Raw genomic sequence first — 21,329 nt, 5'->3', positions numbered from 1 at the left:
GCCTGAAATTGCATGAAATCCACCCATTACACCCAAAAGATAAAAGGAACAGTAATAGTACAGAATAATTAACATATGAAAAGCATAACCTTTATTTGGACTATAGTACAGGGATCAGATACAACCAACACTCCAAAATGGTGGCCTGCAAAAATCCTACGCAACAACCGAAATTATTAATGTGTATTCATAATATACTTTTTTTGCAAGTAAAATTTCCAATATCTCTCCTAAATTAATGAGCTTCAAGTTTCCAGTATTGTTCCTTACATGGATTGTTCTCCCTAACAAACGTTTAAACTTCGCAAGCAGAAAGGATATAGTCCTGAAATCAAGAAGGTTTAGACATGTTACTTTCCATGTTATCATTTATTCTGTGAATTCTTGGAAGATCTGGCTAGAAAACAAACTTCTAATGAGAAATAAGAGTTCCAAAAAGTTAAAAGATATCAAAGAAATAATGTGTAGCTACATTGACACATGGGCCCTGCACAATCCTGTCATTGGAATATAAAGCCCTTGGGAACCCTGAAACTAGCAGAACTTGAGTTCAATAATGAAGCTGGGCTTGTAATGTTGATCAACCACTACTGTAGAAACACAAAATTGAAGAAGCCAAATGATGAAAAGGGTGAGGAAACAGAGGGATACTGCATTTCTTTCAACAGCTTCATTTGGACAATTAGAGTCTGACTCCCAGCCTCCAATAATTAATTAAGAGCCCATTTGGGCAACCCTCAAAAGCACATTCAAATCACATATGGAATGTACTTTTATCAAATCCAACAAATAGTTAGATCTTCCAAATATACTTTTACTAAATGTAAACTGAAATTCAAATGAACACTACCCCTATTTGAGTAGCGGATCTCAATGTCTGATCTAGAATAGATCGTGGCTCTCACTTCATTAATTTTGCTAAACCCCGGATGGTTTGCCCCTGCATCTTTGACTGCCAACTGAATAGCTTCCAAAGAATCTGAGCAAACAATCAGCTTCGAAAAACCATCATGTTTACATATCTGTAGGCTTGTTTTCCAGGCCAAAAGTTCAGCAACTGTAATGAGATACCAGAGAATCTAAGCAAGCGAAAAAGCAGCATGCAAAGGAGGGAACAAAAACTGAGAAAATAAATAATGGAGGAAACTTTCTCATCTCTCTTTATCCTTAAATTTTAAAAAGCAGGATATTAAATGCTGACCATCACAAATCTCTACCTTTATATTTTAAAACAGAAGTGAACAAAATAATGTTTCTGAACCTCTAACTACAACACTTTGAACCAACAAGATATGGCACGTATAATAAGGGCACGAACAAGATAATGCAGTGAGCCTTCAAGGTAAAAACTGCCTCACATAAATTCCTCAATATCAGAAAACATGTCGCACGCCTATGGCACAGGCAGCAATCTCCAATCAGAATTCCAACAGTCAGTGGCAAGTGCAACATGTTATGTAATGGATATGATTCAATAACCCTATTCACCATCAACAGAAATTATTTTCAACTCTCGTTACGGTCACATCAGCCAAAACCATAGAACTTAAAAACAAATCGCTGCCATTCCGGAATCATGACCACATTCAACTAATGCTGGAACATACTAATGCTACAATGCTCGTAAGATCCATCATGAGATTCACGATGACCAAAAAAAAAAAGTGCATCCCAAGATCTTTCCTGCCAAAGAGCCTTAAAAACCAGCAATCAGTGAAATAAAGTCTAAAATATGTCATTACCAGCTAAGATTCCCTACTAATACATTCAAAATTATCATGTAATTACATTTTAAACAAGATGCAGCATCAGATTGCACCCTAGATATAGCTTCTGAAAGAAAAAGAAAAGAAATAAATCAAGCACGGCGTTTGCTCAAACGCCACGAGTTTGGCTCATGGTATCTGTCATAAAGTGGCTCTATACGCTCTTGTCTCTTCCGCTTGCTCATTTTTGTAGGATCTGCCACTTTGAAGAATCTTGGAGCCAATTCAACTAGCCATTTGGGATCTATGACAGTGACCTCACGCATATATTCTTTTGTTGTCATCACAAGCTCATGGTAGATGACCCAATCTGGCTGTCTCTGGAACAAAGCTGAACTGGGATGAATATATACAGGCTGGTTCTCGACGAGGGTTCTGTAACCTTCTTGAGGGTCCTTTCTAGCCGCATGAAAGAAAAATCCCGCAGTAATAGCCTTCCTGATCTTAGTGAAGTTTTTTCCAGCACTTACAACATCTAATTTGTACCTGAAAAATAGAGCCAACGCTTCAGAAACTAGCTTAATCAAACCAATATAAAATGCAATTTAAAATCTGAAAAATAAGTACATAAATGAACAGAGAGAGCCTCTAAACAATTGGCCATGCAAATTAATATAGAACATAGATAAAAGTGGAAGCAGCAAAGCAAGCAAAGATATCATCTAGGAAGATAGATTAGATAGATAGATAGATAGATATCATACTTATCCATAATGGTGAGAAGCTGTTTCCTGACGTCCTGTGCCCTTCTCAAAGATCGAGATTGAACAAAATTCTCAAAACACCAGGGTCCAGAAAAATTTTTAGCTTTCCAAGCCTCATACACAGCAAGTAGAGTAAGATGGTCACCCTCAGGCTGGAAAAACTTTGCCCTCTTCTGATCAGCTTGGGCTTGTTTTTCCCTAGGCCTGTAAAAAATATTGCCAGTTTGAATCATGGCAATTATGGTCAGTATCTCATCACTACAACCAAGGTCCACACTGGCAAGTAGCATCTTGGACAATGGTGGATCTAGAGGAAATTCTGCCATTTTCCTTCCTAATTTAGTTAAAAGGCCCTCTTCATCCAGTGCCCCAAGGCTATACAGCTGTTCCATGGCTGAAATGAGAGCCTGGGGTGAAGGAGGATCCATAAAATCAAAGGACAGAAGATCATTTATACCCATAGCTTTCATCGTAAGAGTAGTTGTCCCAAGATTTATCCTTTGAATTTCTGGAATAGTAGTAGGAGACATCTCATTTCTATATGCTGCCTCAGTATAGAGGCGGTAACATTTACCAGGCCCAGTACGCCCTGCACGCCCAGCTCTTTGTTTGGCTGATGCTTGTGAAATTGGAGTTATCACCAAAGAATCAAGTCCTTGTTTTGGGTTGTATACATTTTGCTTAGCAAATCCAGGGTCAATTACATAAAAAATACCATCAATTGTCAAAGAAGCCTCAGCAATATTAGTTGCCACAACCACTTTTCTTTTGCCTGGGGGCGCGGGATCAAATATCCTAGACTGCATTTCACTAGGAAGAGCGCTATAGACAGGCAGAATAATCAATTCAGGAACATTCTTACCTAATCCTTTCATTCTCTCGTAAAGAGACTGACATGCAAAATCAATTTCCTCTTGACCAGTCAAGAAGAGAAGGACGTCTCCTTCTGGTTCCGTCAAATGAATCTGTAGGACAGTGATTAAGGCTGCATCTAAATAATCACTTTCTGGTTGCTTGGTATAAAGTATCTCCACAGGAAAAGTCCTCCCAGGAATTGTAAAAATGTTACAGTTAAAGAAATGCCCTGAAAATTTCTCAGCATCTAGTGTAGCTGATGTGACAATCAATCGCAAGTCAGGTCTACGTTTCACCAGCTGCTTCAATAGTCCAAAAAGAACATCAGTATGAATAGTTCTTTCATGAGCTTCATCAAGCATTATAACAGAATATTGTGACAGACTCTCGTCAACCAATATTTCCCTAAGAAGCATGCCATCTGTCATGTACTTGATCACAGTATCTGGTCCAGTGCAATCCTCAAATCGAATGGCATAACCAACTTCCTCACCTAATCGACAACCAAACTCTTCAGCAACTCGTTTTGCCACTGACATAGCAGCCACCCTACGAGGCTGAGTGCATCCAATTTTACCTCTTGTAGTGTAACCAGCTTCAGCGAGATACTGTGTGACTTGAGTTGTTTTACCTGAACCTGTCTCACCAATCACCACCAGAACCTGATTGTCATGCACAGCTTGAATCAGCTCTTTCTTTAATTTGTAGATTGGTAGGCTCTGCCTCTGTTCCTGAATGGAGAGCTTTGATCTTTGTCCAAAAGTGATGGTCTTCCCATAAGCATCCTTCTTCCATTCAGGCATGTCATAGGCTGATAAACCAACACCCCTAAGCTCCTGTGCCAGATGTCGTTCACCTGACTCTGGCATGGGGTCTTCCCAAGGACGATTGAGATCCTTCGGAATAGAATCAAGCATTGTGCGTTGTTGTTGTTCTCGTACTTCTCTGCGCTCCTTTATAAGTGCAGACTGTAGGGCAGCAGCACGACTTAGGGAACCTTCAGGATTCTTGAAGATCTTAACAGGTGACATGTCCATTGAATACCTACTCTGCCCATGCAGAAAAGCAGGTTCGTCCTCATTCATTTCGATCTCAAGTTCTTCTTCGGCTCCTTCCTCTTGGTATAGCACTCCATCTCCCTCCTCATCATAAGTTGGATACTCTGTAACACTTAAAACACCTGAAGCAATTAACTGCTTTGCTTCCCATTTCTCAGGAGAGCTCATTCTCTTTAAAGGTCTGCGTGAAGAACCAACATAATCATCCTCTTCCACAATCTTTATCCCCGAAAGACCTGTCCTGGTTACTGGTCCCTCCTTTGAATCTTGAGGATTCATTCGGAAAGCATCATCATCCGAGCTCTTCTTCAAAGGAAGAAGATCCTTCCCAGTGTGCTGATCAACATCTCTCATTGACAGACTCAACTTCTGACCAGAAATTGATATTAGCTTCACGTAAACCTCCTGGTCCCTCTTCACAACGTCCTTAGCATTACTAATTCTTCGTGTTGCCATCTGGGAAACGTGTACTAAACCCTCCTTTCCTCTAAAATCATCTAACTGAACAAAGCATCCTGTATCCATAACCCTTGACACTCTACCTTTATAAACCATATACAATTCTGGTTCATTAGAGCCGTACCTTCGATCTCTATGAGATTTCCTGTCTCTATCTTCATCACCGTTCTCCTTTCCATATCGATTCTCTTCATGCCCATCTCTCCTACGCCTCTCGTGTCTGTCCCCATGTCTTCCGTTACTTCGGTAATCCCTTCTCTCATCCTCATATTCATAGTCTCTGTCTCTGTCTCTTTCTCTATGCCTCTCCTCTCTTTCGTACCTATCCCTACGCCTGTCTCTCCTATCTCTGTCTCTACTTCTGTATTTATCCTCGTCTTCCCGTTCCCTCTCTCCATGGTTTTGTCTAGCCTCCATCTCTAATTCCTTCTCGAGTTCTTTTGCTCGATTCCTATCGTCCGCAATGGCTAGGGCCTTAAACTTGGTATTGCTTCCATCGGCGGCGCTATCTTTACTCGATTCCTTCTCCGACTTGGGCCTGGGAGGAAGAATGGCATGTATGATAGTCAGAAGTGTTTTGACAAAATAATCCGGCATCTCCGCTCCATTCTCCTTTAATTTGGCATCAAATTCCTCCACATTCTCAGAATTCCGACCCAACTCTGTAATAAACTCAGCGAGGACTTTATCGCCGGTGCCGGTGTGGGATTCTAGCTCAGTGCATACCTTGGAAACGAGAGACAAGTACTCAAGCTTCTTCAGTCCATCTTCCTCGATAGCCATAGGGAATATTTTCTTGCGTACCCTAAATTTCCAGAGGATTTGATGAGAAGCAAAGGGAAGAAGAAGAAGTGACGATAGGCACAGAGAAAGAAGAAAGAAGTTTATAGCCACAGCAGAAGCATCAAATCGGCGAACAGGCGAAATTGACGACAGGCGGCGGCAAGCGGATCGTCCGGCGGGCAGAGAAAATGGCTCCTCCAAATCGGTTCGAATTGGATCTCAACGATCGCGTTTTATCCAAATCCAAAATAAAATAAAAATAAAAAACGATCCCAATAGGATCATTGATTTTTGGATTTTGATCAATTAAGGGTCCGTTTGGATTTCAGTTGAGTATAATAAATTATAAAAATAATTGATTAAGTGATAGATTTTAATCAAAATTGATTATGTTATGATGCAAACTGTTTGGATATTGAGATTAATTTCAACTGTGCAAATTATCATAAAATACATTGATTTTTAAAATTAAATTATTAATAAAGTTGTATTTAATATTAATAAATTTCTTAAATTTTATTTAACACAATTATGAATTATTTACAAATTATTTATTATTAATATGGTAAAATGGAAACCAGAAGCAGGTATGAATAGATTAACAAAAAAATCGATTTTAGCATGTTTAATCGATTATCTCATTATTATGCTGTTTGGCAAATTTTGTTTTGAAAATCGATTAAACCCTAAAAAATCGATTCTTGATGCAAACCAAACGGGCACTAAGGCGGCGTCTCAACGCTATTTTGTTGATGAAAATCGCTTTTATTTATACTTATTTTATAAATTTATAAATATTGTAGTATAAATATTGAATGTCCATAATTTCTACTCCCTCTCTTTGGGGTACCTTCTAAAAGCATTTTTTTTTAATCTTTAATATAAGATACTTAATTAATTTTTAATATTATTTTTATTTAAATTTATTAATTATGAGAATTAATGTAATGTAAATTTAAAGAATTTTTATTTAAGTAAGGATAAAATTAAAAATTTATTCTATTTTTAAACAATATTAAATAATTTAACTCTCTTTTTGATTCCGATAAAGTAGTTGAAAGTAACAAGGTGCTTTATAGTAAGAAATGAAAAAGTATCTCTTAAAATTTTTCATCTTTAATTTCTTAAGCAATAACCTTCTAGTACCTTAGGGAATTATTTTTTGTGGAAGTGAAAGTAAAAATAAAAGTGAAAGTGAAGTTTAAAAATGTGTTTGACATGCACATAAAAGTATTAAATTTATTTTATTCAATAATTATATTTATAATGTGAAATTGCAAATATATCCTCATCCTTAAAAACACAGCCTTAACCCACAACTTATGCTTGTTGATTGTTGTTGCCAAAGGGCAAAGGTCACACTCACTTTTACAAAAAAAGGCAAAATTTGCTAGAAATACAATGAAAGTTGAACCATTATTATCAAATATAACATTTTCAAATTCTCAAAAGTCATTATGAAAACTTCACTTAAATTATTATTCATTGAACATATATGATTCTTGTGAAGCTTTTAAGTTTTTAGAGGAGCTAGACTTGTTGAATAGAGTTTTCACCTTGTATTTACCTTTTGGATAAAGGCAACTTAACCTTTTTATCAAATAGGATATTTGTAAGGGAAAATTGTTATAAAAAAAAACTCACCACCAAATTAATTGCTAAAAAAGAGTTGGAAACTTCTGGAGAATGAAGTCCTTTGCTAGCGTTAATTGCTAAAGGCTAAATGATATAAATGCCCTTCTTGTAAAAAAGAAAAAGTGAAGTAAGGTCTTTCGCTATCAATAATTTTATATCAACACTTAATGCAAGGTCCCTCAATATTAATATCTCAAAATAGACCACATGTTCTTTCGTTATATGCATTTGAATTTCAATTATATGTAACAAAACTTTCATTTATTCAAATAATATCTTTTGATATTATGAAAATTTTTAACTTAAAAGCATTTTGGAATACTAAAAGTAAGAGTCTTCAATCATATGCAATAATTCTTTCACTATATACATTTAAACTTCAATTACATGCCAAAAAAAAAACTTTCATTCATTTGAATAACACTTTTGCATATTCAAATATCACTCATTGATTTCTTTTATGGATATTTTTAGAAGCTTATGCAATCTTTCTTTCTTAATATGCAATCGATCTTCAATGAAATACAAATTTCTTACACATATTCAAATAACCCTTTTGAATATTCAAATATTACTCATTAATTTTTCCTGTGGATATTTTTGAAAACATATACAATCTTTCTTTCTCATTATGTGATTGATTTTCAATAAAATGAAAATTTCTTCCACATATTTGAATAACAATTTTGTATATTTGAATATCACTCATTAATTTTCCTTATAGATATTTTTGAAAGTATATGCAATCTTTTTTCCTCAATATGCGACCTATCTTTAATGGAATGTAAATTTCTTCCACTTATTCAAAAAATAGTTTTGCATATTCGAAGATGATTTATCATTTCTGTTATGGATATTTTTGGAATCATATGTAGCCTTTCCTCCTTAGTCTGCAGCTAATCTTTAATCAAATGTAAATTTCTTTGAATAACACTTTTGCATATTTGAATATCATTTGTTAATTTCTTTCTTAGATACTTTTGGAATCATATGCAATCTTTCTTCCTCGACATGTAGCTAATTTTCAATGAAATACAAATTTCTTTCATATATTTGAATAAATGGAAGCCTTTTTACAATTCTTTAAAGTGATATCTAAATGTCCAAAATAGTTATTCAAACAAATGAAAGAAAAATTACATTTTCAGGATATTTAAAATGTATATTTGAATATGACTTAAAACTTGGGGTTTGAATATTGTATCAATATTGTATTTTTAGGATATCATAAATGCATATTTTAAAAACGCAAATGAATATTTTAAAAATGCATATGGATATTTTGAAAACACAAATTGATATTTTGAAAATGCATATAGATATTCTAAAAATTTTCTCTTTTTTCATGAAAACACTAAAGGATATTTTGAAAATGCAAATACATATTATGAAAATTTACTCATTTTTCATGAAAATTTGTTTTGATATTATGAAAAGAAAGTGTTAGAAATGAAAGAAAGTCATTGACCAACTCATACACTGAACAAATTTATTTCTTCATATTGGCATAATGCATGGTTCATGTTTTATACTTTACATTGAGTTTTAAAGTAAATTGATTTTACATTTCATATAGCAAAATAATTAAACACCAACAAATATTCACTTATAAATAAAGTCGGGAATAAAAGTCAAGCTTAACGCTCACCCATTTAAGCTCATTTTTATAAGAGTTTTGCCTTTAAAATATGTCATTTTTTAGAGAAAACAGGCTTTAAAGCCCAGCCCAGATAGACTCTGGAAAAAAGGGCTCGGGCTCGGCGGCCCTTTAGGCTTTTTTTTTCATTTTAACTCAAAAAATAAAATATTTTTATTTTTAAATTGAATTTAAACTTTAAAATATATATTTATACTTTAAGATTTGATTTTCTATTATTTATTTTAAATTTTTTAATATTATAATTTATATTTTAAAAATATATGGAATGTTAAAATTGAAGTTTTTAATTTTTAAAAAATTTAAAAAATAAAAAATAATAATAAAGGGCTTATGGCTCAGTCCTGAGCCATTCGAATAAGGGCCAAGCTTCATAAATGAGACAATTTTTTGAAAACTAGGCCAAGCCTCTTATGGGCTTAGGCCGATAAGGGTCAAGTACATATGGGCCAAGCCTATCCATTTCCCACCTCTACTTATAAGCAAAATAACGCTTGAAGTAAGAAATTGAATATGTAGACAAATAAGAGTTACAAAAGATGAAATTTTATATCTTTAAATGTGTATTCAAATAATCATATATCCTTTGCATATGAAAACAATTTCATAGACAGGAACATTTACAAAAGACTCATCCTAATAATACTCTTGATCTATTCATCATAGCCTCCTTCTTCTCCAACACTGTCACCTTCTTCTACCACTTTATTCTTACCTCTTGATTCTCTCAAATTTGAAATGCTTTTGTCTTCTCCAAGTCTTGTAATGCCAAATGCATTAGAAACTTTATAAATTTTCAACAAAATATTTACTCTAAAGAGCATGTTTGATATAAATTATCATTTTAATGTTGCCATCTAATATAAGCTATTACATCTCATTGATGATTTTTCATGTAGAATTCATCCATACAAGCTATTGCAATTAGAAAGCAATAAGTTATATTTTGTAGAACCTGAAATTCAAACCTAGGAATACTAGAATAGAAAATCAAAATACTACAAAAGGAAAATTAATTGAAAAGAAGAGAAGAAAAAGGCATGGAACTATGATCAACATTATCTTTACATAGAACTAGAACAAGCAGATAAGCTTCAATAAGTTTCCTTCGCACTTGAGAATATATAACAATGAAGTAAATACCAACATGTCGGTTTACTATGTAGAGTTTATTCTTCATCTATACTAATAATCTACAAATCATAGGTCCTTGAAGACATGCATGTGAAATATCATAACAAAAAGACAAATAAAAAAAAATCATACTTTTGAACAAGTAAAATATAGAGTTATTTGTAGAAGTTCATATCTTGAATAACCATAACAATGGTGTGAAGGCAATAGTCTATCCTCATTAACAGGGAATGAATATCTAGCATCTAGACTAGAAATACCAATTTTGTCTACAAAAGTAAGGAGCTTATGATGTCAATTGTTAACTTTTACAATCCAACACATGAAATCTACAAAAAGCTTACATGTGTTTATCGAGGAAAATTTAGCATTATTCTTGCTATATCAATAAATCTTAAGAGAATATTAAAAGTTCAAAGAAAAACACCTACATGAAGTGAATCATAAGCTTCTTCCATATTCACATTCAAAGCTCACAATAAAATTGATAAACTTCATGCTCTCTTTGAGTCAATGATTTGGATAAACCCCATAACAATGAAACCAATAATTATACAGGTTCCTATTTTTGTGAATTCTGCACCAAAAATTCAATGAATTGAAGATGACCAAATATTAACAAAAATAGGAAAGGCAAAGGAAGGGCAAGGAAAGGAAGGAAGAGCATATTTACCTTTATGATCAAGCTTGTGGCACTACTTTACAAGACAAATACTATCCTTGGCAAAGTCCTTGAGAGGATCGACGATGAAATCAATGGCATCCATCATCACAAATATTAGTAGATTAGTGAACTCAAGCACCTAATTGAAACAATTGATCCTCAAAGATAAAGTGTAAGGAGGAGTCCTTAAATGCGTGATGCTAGGACACACAAATAGAATATTGAGCCTTGCCACAGACAAGTCACTGTTGGAAATCACGATTGATAGATGAGAGGGGAGAGGATTTGGTTATGACACTTTGGTCATTTGAGGTATTAAATTTATGCTCCCAAAAGACCTCATTTTGGAAAACTTTTCAAGGCTTTATGGGCAATTAAATTTGTGGTGAAGTATTTTTCAACAATTTTCCCTATTCGTAATGACCTCCATTGTTATCCACATTTAAACCCAACCATAACAACTAATTTAAGTAGGGAATTAAGCAAAGATAAGTAGAATTGACCATAGTTAAAATAGATCTCAAAGATTAACTTGGATAATATTTCAAACAATAGGATCCCAAAATAATTTTAAAAGTAAAAATTACAATCAAGGCCCTCAAAAGGTATTTAAAATTAGATGTAGAAACATGGAAAAAGGCTAAGCATTCAAAATGGATTAAAATAAGGGTAGAAAAGTCATTTCAACTAACACTGGCACATCTGTTATGGCCAAGTGCTTGTCCGCTATGACTTGTGGTACAAAGGTGCATCCCATCATAGCCAAGCATTTATTTGCCACAGTTTATGGCACAAAGGCCACTTGCCACAGAAAATCCAAGACGATATGTCTACCGCGGCCAACTAAACAATCCTCTACAACACACACCAATCATTAAACAATTATAACAATGGTAAAATTTTAACTTTTGAAACATCTAATTTTCAAGTCAAACCTCTAATTAGAGTGATCGAAACACCTATGCAAAGATAAATAAATACACTAACTATTAGCTCCAATCTCCTCTCAATCCGATACCAAAAGAAGATCCTAAAATACTTGATGACAATATGTGCATTTATATTCATAACCCTACGACTAAGTATCTCTCCTCAAACCATCCATCTCAAAGACTTTCCACATGCATTAAACCCATTCACATAAACATATTACATATCATAATAATTATCATTAATCATTAACACACATTTGCATGGTTGACCATACTCCAAAAACATAAGAGGCCAACATCTAAAATGCCCAACGATAAGGACTACATGCAAGTGATAAATGTAGTCTAATAGCACAACCCCTAATGTTAGTAGTAAAAAGTATAAAAATATACTAAGTAACTAGAGACTTTACTTAATAAGTTACAAATCTTTAGTCTCCACGGCTTCCCCCTAGTTGTACACTTAACATCACCTAAAAAAGTATTAACAAATGGGAGTGAGATTATAAAATATCAATAACCAAAGCGCATAAATTAAAGTATATAAAATGTAGAAAATACAAGCACGTGAGATAAAGATTCACATTTAACAGTCTATTGACACTCAACATATATCATAACATTATTAATCATTAATCACATGACATATAATTCAATGATAACAATTATGCTTGATCATATGCATTTTATCCTTCTTCCTCTCCTTATATCTTCTAATTGAATTCATGGACTCCTAAATCATATAGGACTAACTCGTGTAACCAAATTAAGCCTGCCCTATAATTGTAAAAGGTTACTCTGCCAATGCCAAGGTATTTGCTCCTCACTCTCAGACTATAGATTTTTCCTTCTAGAATTATCAATTTGTCATAGTTGCCCAACTCCCACCATCAGGGGTGGAGCTAAAAAAATTTTGCTTAGAGAGGGCTGAAATGATAAAGCGTATATGACAATCGAAAGAAAATTAAATATATATATATATATATATCTCAGTATAACATAAATATTTCAACCCATATATTTATATTCAATTTAACGTATATATATGTATATAACAAAAATAAATATATATTTTTATTTTTTAAGTTTTGCTCATTAATTTTTCATGACATAAGAATAATAAATTATCATATTTGCAATAAATTTTTAAAAATTTCCTTCTCAATGTAAAATATTTTTAAATTGGCAACTATTTCATTTTTCCCATAAATATTAAATAATTTAAATACATCCTTAGGATCTAAAATTTTGTTCAATATAAAAAAACTTTATTACTTGCTTATTGAATTTACTATTTAATTATTTCAATTGATATGTTCTTCTTTCAATATATCTTAAAATTTTTAGTGCAATGCTTTATAAAGTTTGTTAGAAATAATTTTGATAATTTCTTTCATCAAATATAAAATGAAAGAAAAATCAAATGATATCAATGCTTTAAGAGAAACCGTAATATTATCATGTTGAAAATAAGTGGATCATGTGATAATTATATTTTAGGTTAATGAGCAAATAGGACTTTGAACTATTGCTCGAAAATCTTCCTGGACCTTGAACTCTTAAAATATGCAAAATAAATCCTAAACTTTTAAATTCATAGCAAAATATATCCTGATCGCTAACTTTTTAACGCTTTTATTATCCACGTAAGTACTGTTCAGAGTTTATTTTCCTACGAATTTAACCATGACTATTATAATACCTGTGTAGACAATAACAATGCTAAAAAAGTTAACTATTAAGGTTTATTTTGCTATGAATTTAAAAGTTTAAGATTTATTTTGTATATTTTAAGAGTTCAAAGTCCAGGACAATTTTTGAGTAAGAATTTAAGGTCCTGTTTGCTCATTAATCCTTATATTTTCAAGCTACTATAATGGTTAAACTATAAATATGTAAACAAAACTACTATATAATCAAAAAGAAAATTCAATTTAATGTCTCAAGACTTCTATAATGTGTTAACTTATGGGGCTAAAAATATATAACCCCTATATTTTTCTAAGAAAAAATGAAAAATTTAAGGGTTATAGCCCCTGTTAGTCCCCCTATCTCCATCCCTGCTAATTATCCCCTATAGAAAACCAGTAATCTTAGGCAACATGCTCACATATGCCATTTTGACGAGATAAGAGACATAAACAAACATAATTAAAATATGCTAACCACCATGCACAAATCTCAATAAAGGCTACACCACTTGGAATTTCTATATTGGCTTTGCTCACTTAGATGAACTCCCACCCATCTATGCTATTCAATGGCATGTCATAAATATAAAGTTGATTAAGTTATTTCATAATCAAGCATATGCTATCAAGCCAAGAAACATAATCAATACTCAGTCTCATGCCATAATCATATGCTCATATTTATCATAATACCAATCATCTACTTAAGCACATATTACAATTCAATCATGTAACTCAACTAATCATAGCCACATAATTTTCAATCATCAATATTAACATGCTTGTATGTTCATATCATCAAATTCATTGCAATCAATAACATACAACTCATAATTGTAAACAACAATTATCTATAAGAATTTAACTCTTGATTACCTTCACCATTAGATTACTACCCTAAGAGTATACTCTAAATTCCAAGGGATCTTCATAACTAGCACAACAAGCTCCAAAACAATCAATCTATAATTAATAATTAACAGACAAAATAAATAACTAATCATCATTAGTTAACCTTAATTATAATTAAGGTTTTAAACCCCATTAAATGTAATTAAACAAAATCAACTACAAAAATCACCTCTATTAACTTATTTAATTTTCATTTAGCTTAATAAATAATGCTAGTTAGCTTCATTAGCTTAAAATTAATTAATTAACATTAGGATTAACTCTTAACCCATCGTTAGCAACTCTAACTACTACCATTAACAAAACCCAATGACTAAAAGCATAAAGTATAACATCCTATTTTTTTAATCCTTAAACTAATTGCTAATTAGGGGTGAATTAGTAATTAGTAAATGATTAGGATTTTGGATGATAACTTAACATTTTGACTCATGCGTCGCGACACAAGCTACATGTGCCGTCCCATATGGACCAAAAACTTGGTTGATAAGTATGTGTAAAGCTCCTAAAAATAGAAGGGAAAGAAAGGAAAATACATAAAAGGAAGAGGGGAGAGACCATTTAGCTGTTTGGGCATCAATTCTTGAAAGCTTGGAAAGCATTTATGATCAATAGCTTATTAGGTAAGTTTCATACAGCTTTTACCTTCAATTCTACTATAATTTTTTTTAGTATAAATTATAAAAAAATTGAATCGAGAAAATTTAAAGGAATTGTTTCTTGCCCTTTAACAATGAAAAGGTTCTCGAGGAGTTAAACTAAGACTTTATGATTTGTTTGGGGTTAAACGATAAAACTTTAAGCCATAAGCTTAAATTAGCCCTAAATCAATGGTAAAATGGGGTGAAAATTGAGAAAATGTAAAATGAGATCACTAAAAGTGATAGAAAGTGATAAGTAAGTGGTAATGAACATAGGAAGTCAATGGATTGCTAAAGAAGATTTAGAGTAATAATTAGAACTTTTGGTCAATTTGATTAATTGACTAATAGTGTCAATTGCATGTAGATTGGCATACTCCGCGTGTAAGTTGAGAAAGGAAGCTTGTAGAAAAGGGTTAGTGGTTGTAAAATCTACGGGTAACCTTTCTTGTAACGAAAGGGTTGAGGCGATCAAATAACTTATTATATTTGACTATCTATTGTAACTATTTGAAAGTATTATAACTAATGCAAGAATTTGTTTTAAAATGAGCATGTGTTGAGACACTGCATGATTGTCATAAGAAATAAATTTCATTTAAATGAACAAGTAAAAATAAGTTTATTAAATTACATGACTATGTGCCTATATGTTTATATATATGTATGTATGTATTTATGTATGTGAATTTGGATACAAACAAGCAATTTGTGTAAAAGCATGATCATATAGGGTGGGAGTTCACTCGTAGGAAGAAATAGTGAAAGATCATATAGCGTATTCTTCTTAGTACCTGATGGGGTGCGATGTTAAAGAATTTCATCTCCTTGATGCTTATTAAGATGTGAAGTTAGATATAATCTTCTTAGTGCCCATATGGGTGCAATATTAAAGACTTGAGCTCCTTAGCATCTATGTGATGCAATGTTGGAGTAACGACACTTCAATCACTATGTGGTAAACGAAAATGTAGTCTAAAAGTAGGACAGAACACCTTTTGCCAGGTGATACTACCACTAAAGGTGTACTCAGGTCAGTAAGTATGTATTGGCCTATTGAGAGTCTATGATATCAGTTAGGGTGATTCGGATATTTAGATGGTAGCAATCATGTTATTAGTGGTGATTTATGGTGAAAATATATGTTATATGCTATGTTTGACTGCATATAAATAATATTTGCTTATAGTTACCTATAATAGTTTATAGTAGCAAGTTATTTTATTACTAAGATTATTATCTTTCCTCGTGGTTACATTTTTACAAGTCAAAGTTGTGAGCCAAGCAAAAGGAAAGACATAAGACTAGCATAGTTGTGCTATTGCCATTAAGTTCCCAAGCTTGGGTAATGAACCCATCTCTTGTATATTTATAAAATGAAAAGTTGTCATAAGACTCATGTGCATGTTAGTGAATGTGAGATGTGGTGATCATATGACTCTTAACTTTGTAGTTGTGAATGTGCATTGTTTGTGGTAAAAGATGTGATGATGGGCTAAAAGTTAGATTGTAAATGTATATATGTGGTGGAACAGTGAATTCTAGCCTAATTGTGGATGTAACCAATTTAGGGCGAGGATTACAATATATATATGTTGTATTTTATGGTAAATATATCTACTTTGATTATTTGTGGTAAAGTTGTGAGAGATTGGCCAAAGAATGTTTGTATATAAACTTGTGAAAAATAGCCCTCATTGTAAAATGAGTGGTTAAATGGCCAAATTTTGATTCATATATATATATATATATATATTATGTATTGTGGTCAATCAGGTATGTTAGGTGTAATGGACCTTATTTTTAAATCAATTTTTTTTTTCAAAAGAAACCTTTCCCCTTTTAAAAAAAATAAATATTTTTCTCAAAAAATGTACCTACCAAAACAAAATGACAATGAGGCTAACAATTATCACTGGGTTTAGAGTAGATGAACTCCAATAAATAATTTGTAACAAGTCTAGGGTTTAACAACAGTTTATAGATATTATTAATCCTGCTAAACACACATTTTTTTATGCCATTACTATGTATAATCCAAAATAAATGGGCTTGGCCTAATAGAAAACCACAGTCAAGATTGACATACTTAAAAGTTATCCAGCTCAAACAAAAGGATTAAGCAGTTCTAGTCAAATAACCTACAACAATTATTCGAAATAAAGTTATATAGGGTTTTAAGGTCATGGCAGCTATAATTACAAAATAAACAAAAAACCACATGCCAAGTCAAGATGAGGGAGCCAAAGCTCACTTCTTCGGTGCCTTTCTTGTATCTCCACCTAACTACTCACCTGAAAATTAGTAAGAGGTAACATGGGAGATCAAAAATCTCAGTAATAGTTGGACATTTCTAACATATATTAACATGCTTTTTGAAACCAATTCGCAAACATATCCATAAATATACTAATGTATTTCACAACCCTTTCACAACAGTACACAAAATAGGGAATACATGATTCACAATCATATAACCATTTCTAAATCAATATTAAATTAAAACCATGATGTATATATTACCCAAACTCACCCTTAGGACTCCTAACTCCCTTATTACCGCTAACTAGAGCTTGAATTATGGTTATACCTGATCAAAGGTATATTACCATCAGAATAGGACTCCTTTCCTTTAAAAGGAGGTGCTCATTATCCCAAAATGTCAAAAATATTGGGAACTACAAGTAAAAGGCCAACCACTACGTGCATAATAAAGGCAAACCACATGGCATAAACAGTCAATCATTCGTCCCAAACAAACTCACATTACTAGCTATTCTTATTATTTCTTTTGCATCACATAAAATAAATGTTACATTTCATAATAAAATAACACAAGTATTAATGTATATTTACATATATATAACAATAAAAATCAGTATCTCAATATATGGAAGAATATTCCAATGTTACCTCTTTTTCAAGCTACAACTAATTCAGACATGTAGGGAACTTCTTAGCCATAATAACAAATTAATCTACAATATCAAATGATATAAATACCATTAGATATATATGTGCAGATATATATATATATATATATAAACTTATCAATTAAATATAAAATTTAATTAAACTTCTCAAATTTACAACGATATCCTTCCAATCCAAATCCCTTCGATAAAAATCCAAAATTAAGTTAAATTAACTTATCTAATTCTGAAAAACATAATTTAATTAATATAAATATCTTATACATTAGAAATCACAAATTTTATAGTTAAAACCTTAATTTTAAACTCTTAAATCAGTTAATAGAAAAAATATAAATTGATAAAATTTAAATACTAATTTATTTCTACTAATTTATAATTCCTGTTGTTAAAAGTTAATACTTAATATAAGTGTTAACCTTAAAATTGCTCTACTCATCAAAATTTTACTATCATTATAAAGCTCTAAACGAGTAGGAACATATTTATAAAAGAAATTTTGATAATAGGAATATTTTTTAGCATGAAATCCTAACTCAAAATCACCTCAATTCCTTGTTCTCTTCTTTCCTTCTCCTTCTCTCTCTTTCTCTCTTTCTCTCGTGCATGTGAGAGTGTGTGTGTGAGTGAGAAAAAGGCAAAATCAACAATTAATATATTCCCTTTCCACTGCCTCTCCTCTATAATTATATATATATATATATATATATATATATATATATATTATATATTGTTTTTTCTAATACTCCACTGCCTCTTTTCATATATATATAGATATATATATATATATATATGTATATTATATTTTTGTTTGTCTCATCATCATCATTTCCAATTTGTAAAAACAAATCATAACGTAAAAATTATATAGTAAGTAAAAAAAATCTCATAATTAATTTATTTACCTTCAAACATTCTTCCTAATTTTTTAGTAACTCTAAAAAATTTATATTGAGATGTTACATTGGGTCCTTTTAGACTTAGTTCTAGGCCCAAAATAGCTTAATGAGATAAAGTGTGAAATTTGAGCAATTTGGTGCATAAAATTCTTAGAAAAAGTAACCTTTTTACACTCAAGTGTCTAAATTTTGATCGAAGCATTGGTTCGTGTCCAAATTTATCTCATTAGGTAGCTTATAAATTAAGATTCATGTGAGTGTTTGAATCACTTCGATCTGACATCGTATATGAAAATAGAGTAACTGAAAGTTCACCCCTACCAATTGTCATATGATAATAAAAATCTGTCATGTGTGTCATAGTGTATGGTACAAAAAAGGAGCTCATGGCTCAGTGTCACACGCCACAGCGCATGTAGTGCATGTTGTGACGCACGGCCTAATTTCTAGCATTATTTCTTTAATTTCAAATTACGAATTGAGAATGATGAATGCATGTATTAATCTTCTGCTATGCAATAATTATTATATTGGATTTCAAATGATTTTGAATGATTTTGAAAATGAAGTCTCGAGTCCCAAGGGCTATATAAATGATTTATTAAGAACAGTTTAGCATGTTTGACGTGGTGACTATATTAACCTCTCCTAATATCATATGGATATTGGGAGAGGTTATATAAAGCAATACCCTTAAACTTCTTTGAAGTCATTGAAATGGGTAGAACTCAATCGTAAATTCAAACAACAACTCCCTAGGCCCAAACACTAGAGGAAAAATGCATAGATGGGAAGGAGAAGAGAAAAGGAAGCTTACTTGGTGATTTGAAACCTCAAACTAACCTTTAATAAATGTCCAAACCAAACCCTAGTAGAGCCTCCATGCTTCTTTCTTAGTTTCCCTCTCAACTCTCTATTTGTTTTAGTTTTTGTTCATATGTCTCGAATTTTAAAATTTGACGCATCTACTGTGACAGATGGTATTATCTAGGAACCCTAACTTAAGCCCATTACTTTAGGCCTAAAGTGGCCCAATGCCTTCTTTAGTCCCTTTCTAAGCCCTATATAGGGTCAAATAGACCCATTGGCCATCCAGTTACTTTAATTAATCCAATTAGAAATTAGATTAATTAATTTTACCCCTTTTTAAGTTTAATTAATGCTTTTTAAAATTTTAGGATGTTATAATATTAGACCCCCTTTCCATCTCACTTTCATTGCCTAAAATTCATAAAGCAACCCATTCCCACCGCTAAAATTGTAGGGAAAAAAGCCACTAGACCAAATGTCCACACGTAGCTCTTAGCGCCATTTTGTCGTTGAACATTCAAATTGAGAGATTCAAGTGTCTAAATGTAGCTTTTAGATCCACCTAGCTATTGGCACCGGTCTCACCTAAATACTAGACCAAATAAAATTTAAACACCTAAATCCAAAATAACACCTTTTCTTTCTAAAACAACAATCAAGGTATCCAAACTCTCAAACCAAATACCAATAACCGTGAAACCACTTGAACTAAATCAAATGGTCATAAACAGCCTATACATACATTCAAATCACAACAAGAATAATCCAAACAAGATTTGGCTACTAAAACCCCATATTTAACATAAATAAACATTGTATCAACATAAAACTAACACTTATACTAGTATCTCAATCTCTCACAGCCATTACAACACAAATACAACATTTTAGGCTGAAATACCCCACAATACAAAGTGTGCATAAAATGACAAATGTTTTCCTTAAGTGGGCATATGCATCATAATTTGTTCCAAAACTGAGCTAAGGAGGAGGGAATATACAAATATTAGCCAATCCCCTCGATGCTCAATTGCACCTTCCTTCCCTTAACCTATATTGGAGCCTTCATTTGTAAAATATAACAATGAGATGAGTCAAGGACTCAGTAATCAAATGATCTAATCAAACTATTCGTGTTAGAGAACAGATAATGTGTATGTAAAGTGGCATAATAAACATGCATTAAATCATTTATTGACACATATAATTATAATATGATATGCATGATTCACATGCCACTTTATACCCTTTTTATGTCTTCTGACTAAGTATATGGGCTGACAACTTGATAAGACCAAATTTATGTGATTGGACTAGCTCAAGCTCACCATTGGTAGGAGGCAGCCCTAGCCAAAAGCGCCTTCATCCACTATGGACCACAGACTCCTCTTATCCATGATTACTAAGGGTGTTGATGCTCAATCTACTATATATAATACTAGGACTTCTAAACAATATAATACAATATTGAGCACAGGGGCCTTCATAGTACCAGTGTACCATATGGGTTTTCAAATAATGTTTTCAATAACACACTAAGGTAAACTCCCACCATCTCACAATAATCATGCCAAACATGCTTAATGATTTCGATGCATAACTATAACAGATAATTTCTATTAAAGGGTTTATTTCTACTAAAACCATAGGATTTTGTAACTAATTATACTTAAAATAACATTTAGACTTCCAAAAATTAAAACACTAAAACATAAATTGTAACTCCACTTTGCATAGTTTCTAAATCATAAAAATTCCATATTAATAATACACTAATTCAAAACAAGAGCAAATAT

At 32.2% G+C, this 21,329-nt stretch overlaps 1 protein-coding gene across 1 annotated transcript; it reads right to left on the bottom strand.

Annotated features, from left to right (window-relative positions):
- Positions 1–1,714: 1,714 nt before the first annotated feature.
- Positions 1,715–5,852, bottom strand: LOC129305823 (probable pre-mRNA-splicing factor ATP-dependent RNA helicase DEAH5). Its single transcript, XM_054945947.1, has 2 exons — positions 2,471–5,852; positions 1,715–2,252 (listed from the first exon to the last, which is right to left on the bottom strand). Exons 1-2 carry the CDS (start codon positions 5,623–5,625, stop codon positions 1,859–1,861), a joined length of 3,549 nt encoding a protein of 1,182 aa, XP_054801922.1. The 5' UTR covers positions 5,626–5,852; the 3' UTR covers positions 1,715–1,858.
- Between the last annotated feature and the right edge of the window lie 15,477 nt (positions 5,853–21,329).

The sequence above is a fragment of the Prosopis cineraria genome, unplaced genomic scaffold, assembly GCF_029017545.1.
Source record: "Prosopis cineraria cultivar Desert tree isolate PC_DT_omini unplaced genomic scaffold, ASM2901754v1 PC3, whole genome shotgun sequence".
Lineage (NCBI taxonomy): Eukaryota > Viridiplantae > Streptophyta > Magnoliopsida > Fabales > Fabaceae > Prosopis > Prosopis cineraria.
The sequence above is the reverse complement of the archived record's forward strand: the minus strand, read 5'-3'. Positions and strand labels throughout refer to the sequence as shown.

Bases quoted from the DNA above. Each gene is read 5' to 3' on its own strand.
- LOC129305823 (XM_054945947.1), bottom strand. From the start codon at position 5,625: ATGGCTATCGAGGAAGATGGACTGAAGAAGCTTGAGTACTTGTCTCTC. The intron at 2,253-2,470 runs GTATGATATCTA...TCTATTTTTCAG, and splicing joins CTTCTCACCATTATGGATAA to GTACAAATTAGATGTTGTAA.